The 15,068-nt window shown below is 37.3% G+C and overlaps 1 protein-coding gene and 1 long non-coding RNA gene across 2 annotated transcripts in view; both read left to right on the plus strand.

The window, feature by feature from the left end:
* The first annotated feature begins 1,645 nt into the window (after positions 1 to 1,645).
* Positions 1,646 to 6,280, plus strand: LOC116737759. Its single transcript, XR_004342898.1, has 3 exons — positions 1,646 to 1,700; positions 3,779 to 3,883; positions 6,228 to 6,280. It is a non-coding gene; the product is annotated as an uncharacterized LOC116737759 (long non-coding RNA).
* Positions 6,281 to 12,493: 6,213 nt separating this feature from the next.
* EFCAB3 (EF-hand calcium binding domain 3) overlaps positions 12,494 to 15,068 on the plus strand; it is a 76,937-nt gene continuing 74,362 nt past the window's right edge. Inside the window, exons 1-2 of the mRNA XM_032591138.1 lie at positions 12,494 to 12,589; positions 13,251 to 13,304. Coding sequence (XP_032447029.1) covers positions 12,529 to 12,589; positions 13,251 to 13,304 — 115 coding nt within the window. The 5' untranslated portion in view covers positions 12,494 to 12,528. The remainder of the gene's footprint in view (positions 12,590 to 13,250; positions 13,305 to 15,068) is intronic.

A 15,068-nucleotide genomic window follows, 5' to 3' on the forward strand; every position in this document is an offset into this window, starting at 1 on the left:
AGAATAAAAATAACTATGTGCCAGTTTTCCTGGGACCCTAAAAACAGGAGAGCTTGGAAGACTGCATCTAATTTCCTAGCCACCAAAAAAACTTTATGGGTGGTAGAGGCTGCCAAGAAGAGAGGGAGGCAAGCCCACCAAATCCCTGAGGCATGCCAGAGAGCCAGTTTGGGTTAAGAAAGAAGCCCCTGGAGAAAAGCCCTGTATGATTCCATGATAGGTAATTAAGAAGACTTTGCAACACCAGGATTTTAACATTTACACAAAATTATATTTCAGCAGCATTGTTTTCCTTACTGATAAATTCTCTCACTCTACCTGTATATCCGTGAATGTTTGCATCTACAGACTGCTGGCCTAAATTTGATTGCCATTGTTTGAGCCAAAAAGCTCTAAGATGATGTCTTAGCTGGCATTCTTGTCAGGATTACTTCATTGTTTAATCAACAAATGGGATTTAAAAAAAAAAATTTTTTTTTTATTTATTTATTTTTGAGAGACAGAGCACAAGTGGGGAGGAGCAGAGAGAGAAGGAGACAGAATCTGAAGCAGGCTCCAGGCGCTGAGCTGTCAGCACAGAGCCTGACACAGGGCTGGAACTCACAAACCGTGAGATCATGACCTGAGCTGAAGTCGGACATTCAACGGACTGAGCCACCCAGGCACCCCGGGATTTTTTTTTCTTTTTCTTTCTTTTTTTTTTTTTTTTTAGAACATGAGAACACCATTCTTCAAATTTTCAACTTTTACCACCTTTTAATTTTTAAAGGTGAGAAGGTCGATACTAGTAACCTGGAAATTTTACTGGAAAATATGGGGATAACACTCACAGAAGATGAAGGCCTGAAACTACAGAACAAGCTTCCAGTTGATGGTGAGCATTAAAAATACCACAGTGGGGAAAAATCTCAGTGGCCTTCAGAGAAGTTGAATATGTGGACTTTTTTTTTTTAATTTTTTTTAACGTTTATTTATTTTTGAGACAGAGAGAGACAGAGCATGAACGGGGGAGGATCAGAGAGAGAGGAGACAGAATCTGAAGCAGGCTCCAGGCTCTGAGCTGTCAGCACAGAGCCTGCCACAGGGCTGGAACTCACGAACCGCGAGATCATGACCTGAGCCGAAGTCGGACGCTTAACCGACTGAGCCACCCAGGCGCCCTGAATATGTGGACTTTTTTTTAACTAATACTGCCTAGTTAAGGAATGTTTCATCCCCCTCCCCCCATCACCAAAATGATTTCACCAAATTGAGATCTGTTTCCACTCCTCTAAGTTTTATTCTTGGAAGTGAAATATACATTTCTAGGGGCCCCTGGGTGTCTCAGTCGGTTGGGTGTCCAACTCTTGATTTTGGCTCAGGTCATGATCTCACAGTTCATGGATTCAAGCCCTGCATCAGGCTGTGTCCTGACAGCTCAGAGCCTGGAGCCTTCTTCAGATTCTGGGTCTCCTTCTTTCTCTGCCCCTCCCCCACTCACACTCTGTCTCTCTCTTCTCTCAAAAATAAATGCACATTAAACAATTTTTTTAATCATTTAAATTTCTAGAATAAAATATTAGAAGTCTCCATTTCTGAACCTATGCATGTTTCATTATATATTTAAATATCAACACTCCTGCCTGAAACTTATTTTTTCCCCACAGCCAAAGGAAGGGTGTACATGAACAGATTGATGAAAGAGTTACAGTCTCTCAAAGGTGAGTAAGAAGCATATTGAAAAGGCAGGTAAAACTGGTCATCAGGTTTTGCTCTTATTTTCTTTTTTTTAATTTTTAATTTTATTCATTATTTTTTTTAATTTACATCCAAATTAGTTAGCATATAGTGCAACAATGATTTGAGGAGTAGATTCCTTAGTGCCCCTTACCCATTTAGCCCATCCCCCCTCCCACAACCCCTCCAGTAACCCTCAGTTTGTTCTCCATATTTATGAGTCTCTTATGTTTTTCCCCCTCCCTGTTTTTATATTATTTTTGTTTCCCTTCCCTTATGTTCATCTGTTTTGTCTCTTAAAGTCCTCATATGGGTGAAGTCATATGATTTTTGTCTTTCTCTGAATGACTACTTTCACTTAGCATAATACCCTCCAGTTCCATCCACATAGTTGAAAATGGCAAGATTTCATTCCTTTTGATTGCTGAGTAATACTCCATTGTATATATGTACCACATCTTCTTTATCCATTCATCCATCGATGGACATTTGGGCTCTCTCCATACTTTGGCTATTGTTGATAGTGCTGCTATAAACATTGGGGTGCATGTGTTCCTTAAAAATAGCATACCTGTATCCCTTGGGTAAATACCTAGTAGTGCAATTGCTGGGTTGTAGGGTAGTTCTATTTTCAGTTGTTGTTTTTTTTTAATTTTTTTTTCAATGTTTATTTATTTTTTGGGACAGAGAGACAGAGCATGAACGGGGGAGGGGCAGAGAGAGAGGGAGACACAGAATCGGAAACATGCTCCAGGCTCTGAGCCATCAGCCCAGAGCCCGACGCGGGGCTCGAACTCACGGACCGCGAGATGGTGACCTGGCTGAAGTCGGACGCTTAACCGACTGCACCACCCAGGCTCCCCTATTTTCAGTTTTTTGAGGAACCTCCATACTGTTTTCCAGAGTGGCTGCACCAGCTTGCATTCCCACCAACAATGCAAAAGAGATCCTCTTTCTCCACATCCTCTCCAACAACTGTTGTTGCCTGAGTTATTAACGTTAGCCATCAGACAGGTGTAAGGTGGTATCTCATGGTGGTTTTGATTTGTATTTCCCTGATGATGAGTGAAGTTGAGCATTTTTTTATGTGTTGGTTGGCCATTTGGATGTCTTCTTTGGAGAAATGTCTATTCGTGTCTTTTGCCCACTTATTCACTGGTTTATTTGGTTTTTGGGTGTTGAGTTTGATAAGTTCTTTATAGATTTTGGATACTAACCCTCTGTCTGATACGTCGTTTGCAAATATCTTCTCCCATTCTGTCGGTTGCCTTTTGGTTTTGCTGATTGTTTCCTTCACTGTGCAGAAGAAGCCTTTTATTTTGATGAGGTCCCAGGGGTGCATTTTTGGCTTTGCTCTTATTTTCAAAAACTCTTCCTATTTTTCAATTTTCAGATTATTATCCCAGCTGTCCCAATGGTTTGTTAAGTCAGTGTTTATTCTTCATATGCTTTAGGTACATTACAGTAACCCAAAGGCAACGGTTCCCAAATAAAGTTGTATATTAAAATTACCAGGGGGAGCGTGGAATATGTAGCATTCAAGTCACTAGGCCCCTTTCTAGTTATATTGATCTTGAATTTCCAGGGATAGATTCTAGAAGCATATATTCTTAAAAAGTGTCTCAGAGAATTATGATAGAGTAAATCCATGGATTGGCTGTCTGTCTGGCTCAATGGATGGCTAGCTGAATGGACAGATGGGTGGGTGGGTGGGTGGATGGATGGATGGATTTGTAGTTGTCCATTAATTTAGCAAGTTTCACATTCTTCTGTTCAAACACATGTATAAAGGTTAATTTTAGTCTGTGCTATGACTTACCAAATACCCTTAATTGTTCACTTTCTTCCCTTAAATGTTTTCCTAAAAGTAATAACAGAATTCCATAGGTCAGGGTTTAGGAATTCCTCACTTAGATAACAACAAACCACATTTAGTTGGATAGTTTAATTGTTCTTTGCTCTTCATTGTCTATGTAGTATTGATGCCTAGGCATGATCTATAATAACCCACTCTTTACATCATTACAAATATTTTTCATATCCCATCCCTTTCTTTCCTAAGGGGTGAAGGTGTCTCTAAATAAGGTGGACACTTTCCTGAAAAACATGGGAATTGATCTCAAGAAGAAAAAAATCCAGGAACTGAAGGACCTCCTACCAACTGATGGTGAGAATTTTAAGTGTCAATATACTCTTTAGCCAAACTTTGGGCTTGAGGCTAGTATCAGGCCTGGACTACCTACCTGAAGATATGATGTATCTGAGAATAAAAAGAAAGAGTGAGGCCTTTCACATAGCTACTAAACTAAGCTCAATGGCTCTCACTTGGGAAGTATCACCAAGAATGGTGCCCAGTATACATGGCAAGTGTCACTCTTCACAGGGAACGCCAGGGTTCAATGAAGAATACTCAAGATTTTAATCTTTGAGTCCCTACCACTAACCAGCATTAAACAGCAATGAGCAACATGGTCCTGAAATGTGTAAGGCACTATCATCAGCACTTTATATATATCGTCTTACTTTATCTTGCAAACAACTTTATAAGGCAGGTTCTAATTTTACTCCCATTTTACATATAAGGAAACTAAGGCACAGAGAACTCAAGTAGCTTGTGTAAAGTCATAGAGCTAGTAAGTGGTGGGCTGGAAATCTGGCTCCAGAAACTATTAACCACTCTGCTATACTGCCATGAACTACTAGAACTAAGAAATTTAAGAAGATACATAGTAATGGTCAACAGAATTCATTAAACTTGGCATATATCAGACTGTTCTCATGCTGGTAGAACTGAGAAACATTCATGAGGAAATTTTGACACCTGCCCCTTTGAGGAAGGAGTGAAGATATAAGATCCAAGTCAATGAACGTGGACTTTTCTAAACCAGTAGTACCTTCCACTATTTTATTCCATAAACTTTAACTGAATGCCTATAATATGTCAGACACTGTTCTAGAGCCTCGGAAACGTTGCCTTAGTAAGAGGTAAGCGGTTTTCCCCAAAATGGCTTTTTCTTTGGTTTTTAATCCCTTTCATAGCTCTCTTAACCTGCCAGTTCAATAAATACAGATATTTGTCTTTGCCTTGTTTTTCTACTATCCTGAAACATGAGAAAAGATACCAGCACAGTGATTTAAAATGAGGCTAATTCTAATCTAATTCTGTGGACTACCTTGTACATCTGTGGAACCATCTGAAATAGGAGGCAAGACTGTTTCAGGGGCCCGATAGGCCTCAGTGAAGCTGATTAAGAGACACACAAAGCAAAAGACCTAGGATCTGTCCTTTACAGGAACAGATTTTTCTCCAATAAAAGTTTTTCCTTATCCTGTGTAAAAGTCATAATATAATAGTATTCATCATCATCATCATCATCATCATCATCATCATCATAGATGCTCTAAAACTATAAAAGGATACCAATAAAAGATCATCATAACTGAAAAGACATAAAAAAAAAAACAAGCCAGGAAAAATTCCATATCTAAGAACCTGAACTATAAACTGGTTTTAAAGCTACTTCATTCTCTGCAATATGTTTGCATTCTACTGGAAGTTAATTATTTAGGAAGCATTTGTGTTTAGTATCAATCTTTAGTATCAATTTAGTAACAATCTTTTGCAAACTCTTAAACTAATGCTAAGGTAATAGTAGGAATACAAAGTGATTCTTGGTATCTCACTCTTGGAGGAATTGACAATCTTAGAATTATTACTACACTTAAAACAAGAGTGTGAACATGTTTGAGGAGTGACGGATTGGCACCCTTGACCAAGTCATAAGTGGAAAATGACTATGTCCACAGGCGGCTCTAAGGTTCCAAACTGAATCTTGCCAATTAGAGTAATTGCATCTTTTAACTACTATCTTAACATCCCAACCCAGTGCTTCTCAAACTTGCAATATTACAAACTACTAAAAATGTATCCGTTGACCTCCAGTAGCTTCAGAATTGAGAAATAGCCTAAAGAAACTAAGCACGTAGTCTATGAAAAAGCCTCTCAGTTGAGAATGGGTACTGCACAAGAGTTTTGTCATCATATCTGGGAATGTAACTGAATATATCAACATGATGATTATCATGTTGGCAACCTGAGAGCAGCTAGACATGGCGTACAGCACTCTATCCTTTACAGGGATCACTTGATGCTAAGGTGATCATAAGTCCAAAGGGAAAGTCAGCACTTACAAAATGGAAACATCATTTTTAAACAAAATTTTTAAACTCTCAAAAAATTTCAGACCCGTGCCTGCAAAAGAGTAACCTAGTAAATAATAGATTGTCTTGAAGGAAAGGAGAGTGCTTTAAACTTTGTTCATGCATTGTGCTGTATGTAATTTGATAATGTAAAATGCAGGAGCTATATTAATTTAAGTTAATGACATAAAAAAATAATAAACTTCTAGGGAAAGTGTCTCAAAGTGGCTGAATTTGGGGTTTCTATTTCACAATTTAAAATTTTTATATCATTTTTCTAAAAATCTTTTTCATGCTTTTTAGTCTTAAAGGTAATGGGAAGATTGATGTAAATGTACTGATAGATGAAGTTAAAAATATTACAGGTGAGTGAGATGGTACAATGAGGATTATATTATGTGATCTTAAAGTTTTATATGGAACTATTTTTCTTACTTAAAATTTAGGTAACATACAGTGCAATATTGGTTTCAGGAGTAGAATTCAGTGATTCATCACTTACACACAACACCCAATGCTCATCACAACAAGTGCCCTCCTTAATACTTATCGCCCATCTAGCCCTCTCCCACCCACCTCCCTACACCAACCCTCAGTTTGTTCCCTTTCCTTAAGAATCTCTTGTTATTTGTTTCCCTCTCTTCTCTTCTCCCACTCCCTCCCATGTGCTCATCTGTTTTGTCTTTTAAATGCCACATATGGGGGCGCCTGGGTGGCGCAGTCGGTTAAGCGTCCGACTTCAGCCAGGTCACGATCTCGCGGTCCGTGAGTTCGAGCCCCGCGTCGGGCTCTGTGCTGACTGCTCAGAGCCTGGAGCCTGTTTCCGATTCTGTGTCTCCCTCTCTTTCTGCCCCTCACCCGTTCATGCTCTGTCTCTCTCTGTCCCAAAAATAAATAAACGTTGAAAAAAAAAAATTTTAAATGCCACATATGAGTGAAATATCTACTATTTGTCTGTCTCTTGACAAATCTTGAAGATTGACTTATTTCGTTTCCCATTATACATTCTAGCCCTATCTGTGTCATTGCAAATGGCAAGATTTCATTCTTTTTGATGGCTGAGTAATATTACATTACACACACACACACACACACACACACACACACACACCCCACATCTTCTTTATCCATTTATCCATTCATCAGTTTATGGACATTTGAGCTGTCTCCATAGTTTGGCTATTGTTGTTAATGCTGCTATACACATCGGGGTACAGGTACCCCTTCAAATCTGAATTTTTGTATCATTTGGGTAAATATCTAATAGTTAAAATGCTGGGTTGTATGGTAGTTCTATTTTTAGTTTTTGAGGTGCCTCCATACTGTTCTCCAGAGTGGCTGCACCAGTTTGCATTCCCACCAACAGTGCAAGAGGGTTCTCCTGTCTCCGCATCCCCACCAGCACCAGTTGTTTCTTGTGTTGCTAATCTTAGCCATTCAGACATGTGTGAGGTGGTATCTCTCATGGTTTTGATTTGTATTTCCCTGATGATGAGTGATGTTGAGCATCTTTTCATGTGTCTGTTAGCCATCTGGATGTCTTCCTTGCAGAAGTGTCTATTCATGTCTTCTGCCCATTTCTTAACTGGATTGTTTGTTTTTTGGGTGTTGAGTTTGATAAGTTCTTTATAGATTTTGGATACCAACTCTTTATAAGATATGTCATTTGCAAATATCTTCTCCCATTCTATAGGCTGCTGTTTAGTTTTTTTGTTTCCTTTGCTGTACAGAAGCTTTTTATCTTGATGAAGTCCCAGTAGTTCAGGTTTGCTTTTGTTTCCCTATACGGAACTATATTTTTAACACAATAGTGTTTCCTCCCTCCACTTATTCATTTAACAACTATTTACTCAGCATTTAAATGTGGGCATTGTTCTAGACACTTAGGATATAAGAGCAAACAGAACAAAGATTATTGCTCCTCTGGAGCTTACACACTAGCAGGGGAAACAGGCAATAAACAATAAACATAATAAGTAAGTCATTATGTAGTATGTTAGAAAGTGATAAATGCTATAGAAAAATGAAAAGTATACTAAAGGACGTTGGAAGAGGAAGGTGTATTTGGGGAAAGGGGCACTTATGGCTTTAAATAGATAATCAGGCCTCCGAGAAGGTGACATTTGAGCAAATACTTGAAGGAGGTAAGGGTTTTGTCCATGTGGGGACTTGTAGGAAAAGAATTATAGGCAAAAGGAATAGGGACTAAGACCTAAAGGCAGGAGCATACCTGGACTATTCAAGGAAAGAAAGAAGTGCAATGTATCTGAAGCTGAATAAGGAAGGAAAATAGTAATAGGAGATGAGGAGAAAGAGGTGATGGGTGCGAGATTAGTCGGGACCATGAAAGCCCTTCCAGGACCTGGGCTTTCTTTTTTTGTTTTGTTTGTTTGTTTGTTTGTTTGTTTGTTTGTTTTAGAGAAATGGAAAGCCATTGCAGGTTTTAGAGTAGAGGCATGATATGATCTGACCTATGTCGGATGTTTTCATCAGATCTTCCTGGATTCTATGGGGAGAACAGACTCGGGGAGGTAGAGAATAGGGAATTAAAACCCTAAAAGGGCTTTTGAAGTAATTGATGTTAGAAATGATGGTGATTCATACCAGGGTAGAAAGCAATGAAGATGATTAAAAAGTAGCTGGATTCTGGATATATTTTAAAAGGAGCTACTGTGTTGATGGATTTTAACCAGACTGATTGTGGTGATCATCTCATACCAACATCAAACCATTATGTTGTATACCTGAAACTAAAGTAATGTTATATGTCAATTTTATTTCAATTAAAAAAAATAATAAAAGAAGTCAACAGGGTTTCCTGACAGCAACTAGATAAAGGAAGAAGTCAGGAATGATTCTAAGATTTTTGTCTTGAACAACTAAAAGGATAGACTTTACATCAGAGTCTGGAGAAAATTGCCTGAAACACAGGTTTAGATGGAAGAAACTTAGGAGTTCAGTTTGGGATATTTTAAGATATCTAATAGACTCCCAAATAGAGATAACAGGCACAAAGCTACCAGTAAGTCACAAATTCAAGAAAGATATCTTGGCTAAAAATATAAAATTGAAAGCCGTAGGCATATAGATGATATTTAAAGTCATTAGATTGAATGAATTCACCCAATGAGTGAGTGAGTATAGATAGAGAATGAAAGAGAACTAAGGAGTGATCTTGGCACACTTCAACATTAAGGAGTGTTAAAGCAGGGGCGTCTGGGTGGCTCAGTTGGTTAAGTGTCCAACTCTTGGTTTCAGCTCAGGTCATGATCTCATGGTTTGTGAGTTCAAGCCCCACTTCAGGTTCCATGCTGGCAGTACGAAACCTGCTTTGGATTCTCTCTCTCCCTCTCTCTCTGTCCCTCCCCTGCTCACATTCTCTCTCTCTCTCTCTCTCTCTCTCTCTCTCTCTCTCTCCCTTCCTCTCTCTCTCAAAATATAAATACATTAATTTTTTTAAGTAGTGTTAAAGCAAAAAAGACCAAGAAGTGACCAGTGAAGTAGGTAGAAAACCAAGAGAATATGGTGTCCTAAAAGCCAAATAAGTAGATTAGGTTGGGTGCCCCCAGACACAAACCCTGAGACAAATATCATACAGGCAGATGGTTTACTTGGGAGGTGAGTCCAAGAAACACAGATAGGGGAGTAGAGAAGTGAATGAAGGCAGCAAATACAGTATATGTTTATCAGGCAAGTTACCAAGAAGATAACTGGAACTTAATCCCATTGGGGAATATCTGGGAAATGGTATAGAACACAGCCTCAGGGGGAGTGGGAGAGCTAGGTTTTTATATCAACTCCTATCAGTCATTGGTTGGTAACTGCTCAAGGAGAGGGAGGCAATATTATTCCACTTGTATTTCCAGCCAGTTGAGCATAGGCAGAGTGAACTCTGCAACCAAAGAAATCCCTCAGATAAAGAGATGCCAACAACCGAAACTTGGGCTAGCACACATTAAAATGGTAAGGGTTGAAGAGATGTGATCAGTGCATCTACAGCAGCTTGTAGAAGTATCAGCCAAGAGGGCAGATCAACAGTCAAATAGGTCAGTAGTTCAAGTAAGATAAGACCTGAGAACTGACCATTGCATATAGCCGCAATAGTGATCTCAAATCATCAACTACCATTAATGATACAAAGAAGAAAATTATCAGGTAGTGAAGGTGGAAAGAAGGCCGACTAAAGTGAGTTTAAGAGAAAATGGGAAGATAGCATTTAGAAGCATTGTGAATATCTGAGAAATATTGCTGCCAGGGGAAGCAAAGAGGTGGAACAACGAGGCAAGTAAATTGGTGAAAGTGACATCAAGAGAAGGCTTTGTTGTTTTTTTTTTTAATTAAAGACATAAAAGAAGATATGATCAAATGGAAGAAGAGGAAGTGGGAGTTTGAAAAGAAGAGATATGAAGTAGTCATCTAGAAAAGGAGGAAAGTTAATACACTAGCAAAGTGTAGTGTGGTTGCCCAACCGAATTAAGGACTCACCTGAGGTTCACGATCATACATTTAAAGTGAGAACAGTCAGCACAGTTGACTCCAGCTCTAGTTCAGCTACCTGCCTGCAGGCACAGAGTAAGCACAAACTTGTATTTAAACAGGAATGAGCTTTTGCCAAGTGAGTATATTGCAAGCAAGGGCAAAGCAATTTAAATCTGATCTTTTGCAAAACTTAAATACACGTACTTTCTTTGTTCACCATTGCTTTTTACTTCTGCTCTTTTTTGGGTTCAGATTCATTCTTCCTGAAGTACATACTTCTTAGTAATTTCAACAAGGGTTACTCTCTGAAAATGCCTTTGTTTTACACTCAGCCTTGACTCATGCTTTGACTATGTCTAGAGTTACAGATTATCATTCTACCTTAGAACTCTGAAGTCTGCCGTGCGTATCTCTGACGAGTGTAAAGAAACTGGTTCCACAAGGTTGAAAAATTGAAAGCTGTATTCATTTATTACCACAGGAAGGAACTTCATTGGACAGTCTTTCAGTCCCTCTGTTTCTCTACCACTCCCCCCATCCATTCATTGGCAGAGTTTAATATGGAACCAGCTAGCAAAACAGAAACATGGTCTACCAAGTCCCAGCCTCAGCATCACAAAGCAGAGATTAGAAGGGTAGAGTTGGGACTGAGAGATAATAACTAAACAGCTGAAATAGTCTACCCCTCTGGCTACTCAGCTATGGACTCTTCTACATATGTTTGAACTTAACTTCCATATGACAACAAAACAACTCTTTGTTTCCAACGAATAAGATGCAACTGTCCTTCCTACAAATGAAGGTGTTCTCATTCTCTTACCAGAATTAGGAGAAGCAAAGTTCCAGGAGTCTATCTCTGGGAGACAGTCATACTATCTCTGGGCTATGTTAATTCTCAAATTTCATTACAGTCCCATCTGAATATTCTGTAACCTAAAGACAATCTTGTAAAGTTAACCTATAATAAAAAGTCATATTTAAATTTAAAAGGGAAAAAAAAGGAGAAAGAAGAAAATACATATGAATATTAGACAGAAAGATGATAGATTCATATATCCACTGTTCTGTGACCTCTTTTTTTGCTGTTAAAAATCAACTATAAGTTTTCATTGTTTATTTATAGTTAATCTCTTTTTCTCTTATCACTCTTATCTCTATCTTTGAAATTCTCATTATCATGTGGCCAAGTGTGGACTTCTTTTCATTTTTCCTGCTTGGAACTTATGATTCCTAAAACTGAACATTCATGCCTCTCATCAAGTTTTGGAAACTCTCAGCCCTTATGTTTCAAATATTGCTTCTTTTTTTTGCTCTTTTCTCATTTTTAGAAACTCCAATTACATGTATGTTGAACCTTCTCATTTGCTCTTCATTTCTTTTCATATTTTCCCTATTTTATGTTTTTGTCTTTTCTTAAACCTCTCTTCTAGCTCACTGTTTCTACAACTGTGTCTCATACTATTTATCCATTGGGGTTTTAATTTCAATAACTACATTTTTATTTCTAGATATTGTTTTAGTTCCTTTTCAAATTAGCCTATTTTTCCCCCAATTTCTTGTTCTTATGCCTTTTTTGTTTTCTCTTGTCTTCAGTAGATTTTTAAATATGTGATTTCAAATCTATCTCCCTATTCTCATAGGCCCAGATTACAGTGTAACAATGTAAATATAAATTTACTCAGATTTACTGAAAATTTTAATAGAGAACCAGCTTTTATTGTCATTTTTAAAACTAGTCCAATAATTCAGGTAAAAGAAGAGGAAAGGGAAGGGGGCAGGGAGGCCCAGAGGAGGGTAAGGAGAAAAGTGTAGAAGAAGAGCGAAAAAAAGAAAGAAAAGAATACAGATGTTATATTAGTGGTTGAATTATTAGTCATCAAACACATCTAAATTACTGAGAAGTTGTACAATCCCTGTTTCACCTATTATATATGATATTATCTTATCATTGAAGATACTCTCTTAGGTTAAGAGAAGATTTTCTTACCTCCTTGATTCTGAATAGCTAAACCAAGCTTGATTATGCCTAGTTCTTCCCCGCTGAACCTGGGAAGGATATTTCCTTATGTTTATGTATGTCTTTCTAAAGGAGAGAAGATTCCTACTGAGGACCTGAAAAATGTTCTGAAAAACATGGGAATAGAGATCACAAATAAGGAATATAAAAAGTTTCTGAAAACCCTGCCAGTTTCTGGTAAGCATTGAAGTTCTACTTTACTGATATCTAAAAATGTATTCATTCAACAAACATTTATTGAAGATCTGTTGTGTTCATGGCACTATCCTAAATTCTGGACAAACAGGGACCATGTCTGCAGTGACCAGGTCTCCTCAAGTCCTCAAAACTGCACAGAAGCTTTGTTTTAAAGTTTTGTGTTAGAAATTCTACTGTTTGAAACATTTTATGTCAATTAAAACTATGTTTTTTTAAAAGACTGAATCCTAGCATTTTAAAAAATATTGTTCTTTCATTTAGATTTTGGTCTAGTAAACTGGGACCTCTACAGTCAGAGGTCCCATTACAGGACAAACAAGTTCTTTTTTCCCTTTGGGAAAAAAATCTAAGGTCTAAGCTGGAAGAAGATGAAAGGGCAGAAGGGCAGGAAAGATGAAGAAAGAAAAAATGAAACCAAATTGTGAGGAGATAACAAGAAAGAAAAAGCTGTGTGCATTTTAGCAAACTAGAGTACCACTAACAATAGCCTTGTATTCTGTCCAGGGATAGAGTATCAATACACTGAGTTTTGCATTTCATTGAGAATGAATTGTGATAAATTTCTAAATTTCCCCTTCCTGAAAGTAAACACTTTAATTTCCGTGAACCATCAAAAACTCAATTATGTTTTATCTTACAGCTGATAAAAAGGTGTTTGAGAAAGAATTACTAGAGGGTGTGAAGTCCTTCAAAGGTGAGTGAGGAAAAGGATAAGGACAATAAAATATCAGACTGTTGTAACTGTTTTTGCTGATTATATAAATAATCAGGAAATTATGCATTTATTCAACGAATATCCAAGTGTCTCCTCTGTGTCGGGTATTTGAGCTGGAATATATAAAGTAACATACAGAAAAAAATGCAATTACCCATAACCCCAGGTGATATTCACCTTTTTTATTATAGTTATCACTATTCTTTTTTTTCTGTGTATACAGGTGTACAGATAATTAAACTCTCACTGTATATTTTATGTATCCTACACTTAATCCTAAAATTATAGTGTAAGAATTCCATGTCATTAAAAAAATTTTCTTTAATGTTTATTTATTCTTTAGAGAGAGAGAGAGAGACTGGGGGAGGGGCAGAGTGAGAGGGAGACACAGAATCTGAAGCAGGCTCCAGGCTCTGAGCTGTCAGCACAGAGCCTGACCCGGGGCTCAAACTCACAAACTGTGAGATCATGACCTGAGCGGAAGTTGGACGCCCAACCTACTGAGCCGCCCAGGCGCCCCTAAAATTTTTTTATGAACATCATTTTTAATGACTATACATCAAGTTGTATTTATGATTTACTTAGTCATTTTTTTCTTGTTGAACATTTATTTACATAGTCTCCAGTGGTTTGCTCTTATACATCTGTGATCTTTGTCCAACTTTAAGTCAGTTGCTTTGAATAGATGTTTCTAGTAAATCCAGTAAATCTTAACATGGTTAAGGCTGTGATATATATGAGTGGATAAGACTACTGGTTACCATTATGCCCTTGCCACAACAGTTTATTGTCACATTTTTTGATCCTTGCCAATTTGATAAATGAGAAATGGAATCTAGTCATTGCTTTGATTTTTTTATTATCAACGAAGTTGAAATTATTTTTATGTCATTATGTCTTTTGGTCTTTTAATTACTTGTTCCTGTCTTTTGCCCATTATCCTATCAGAATCCAAGCTTTTTCCTCCTAATTTGAATGGCCTCTTTATAAATTAAAGATATTAGCACAATTGTCATAGCTACAGAAAATACTTTTTTGCTTTGTCATGTCATATGTTTTATAATAGTTTATTGAAATATAATTTATATACCATGCAATTCACCCATTTAAAGTGTATAAATGGCTTTTAGTATATTAACAGAGCTGCTCAAACATCATCAAAATCAATTTAGAACATTTTGATCACCCCCCAAAAATACTATACCCATTAGTCATCACTCCTCGTTCTCCACAACCTTCCCAAACTTAAGCAACCAACAATCTACTCTCTGTCCATTATGTTGTATTTTTACACACAGACGTTTTTCATTTTATGAATTTGATTATATCAGTCATTCCTCCTGTGATTTCTTTTTTTTTCTTGTATTTCAAAAGTATTTACTATCTACACAGCATATAAAAAAATACACTTTATTCTTGTCTTCCTAAGATTTCACTTTCTTCATTTATTATTTGACTCATCTGAAACGTATACACTGACTCTCTGTAAATCCTCATATTTTATGGTGATTTGATAAAAAAACTATTGTTTTCAGTTATTCTGCCTCCTTAACTAGTTTTTCCTTATGTATAATTATATTAAGAAGGTAATTTATTACTGTAGCAAGTTTCAAATCCTTTGTCTAGAATAGCATGATTTGATTGTTGTCCTTGCCTAATTTACCATTTGCCAAACTCCTCCTCCTTTACATTTCTTCTCCCTTGTATAAACTTCCCTCAGAAGTTTAGTTATGGGGTCATGTT

This window comes from Lynx canadensis, chromosome E1 (assembly GCF_007474595.2).
Source record: "Lynx canadensis isolate LIC74 chromosome E1, mLynCan4.pri.v2, whole genome shotgun sequence".
NCBI classification, from domain to species: Eukaryota; Metazoa; Chordata; class Mammalia; order Carnivora; family Felidae; genus Lynx; species Lynx canadensis.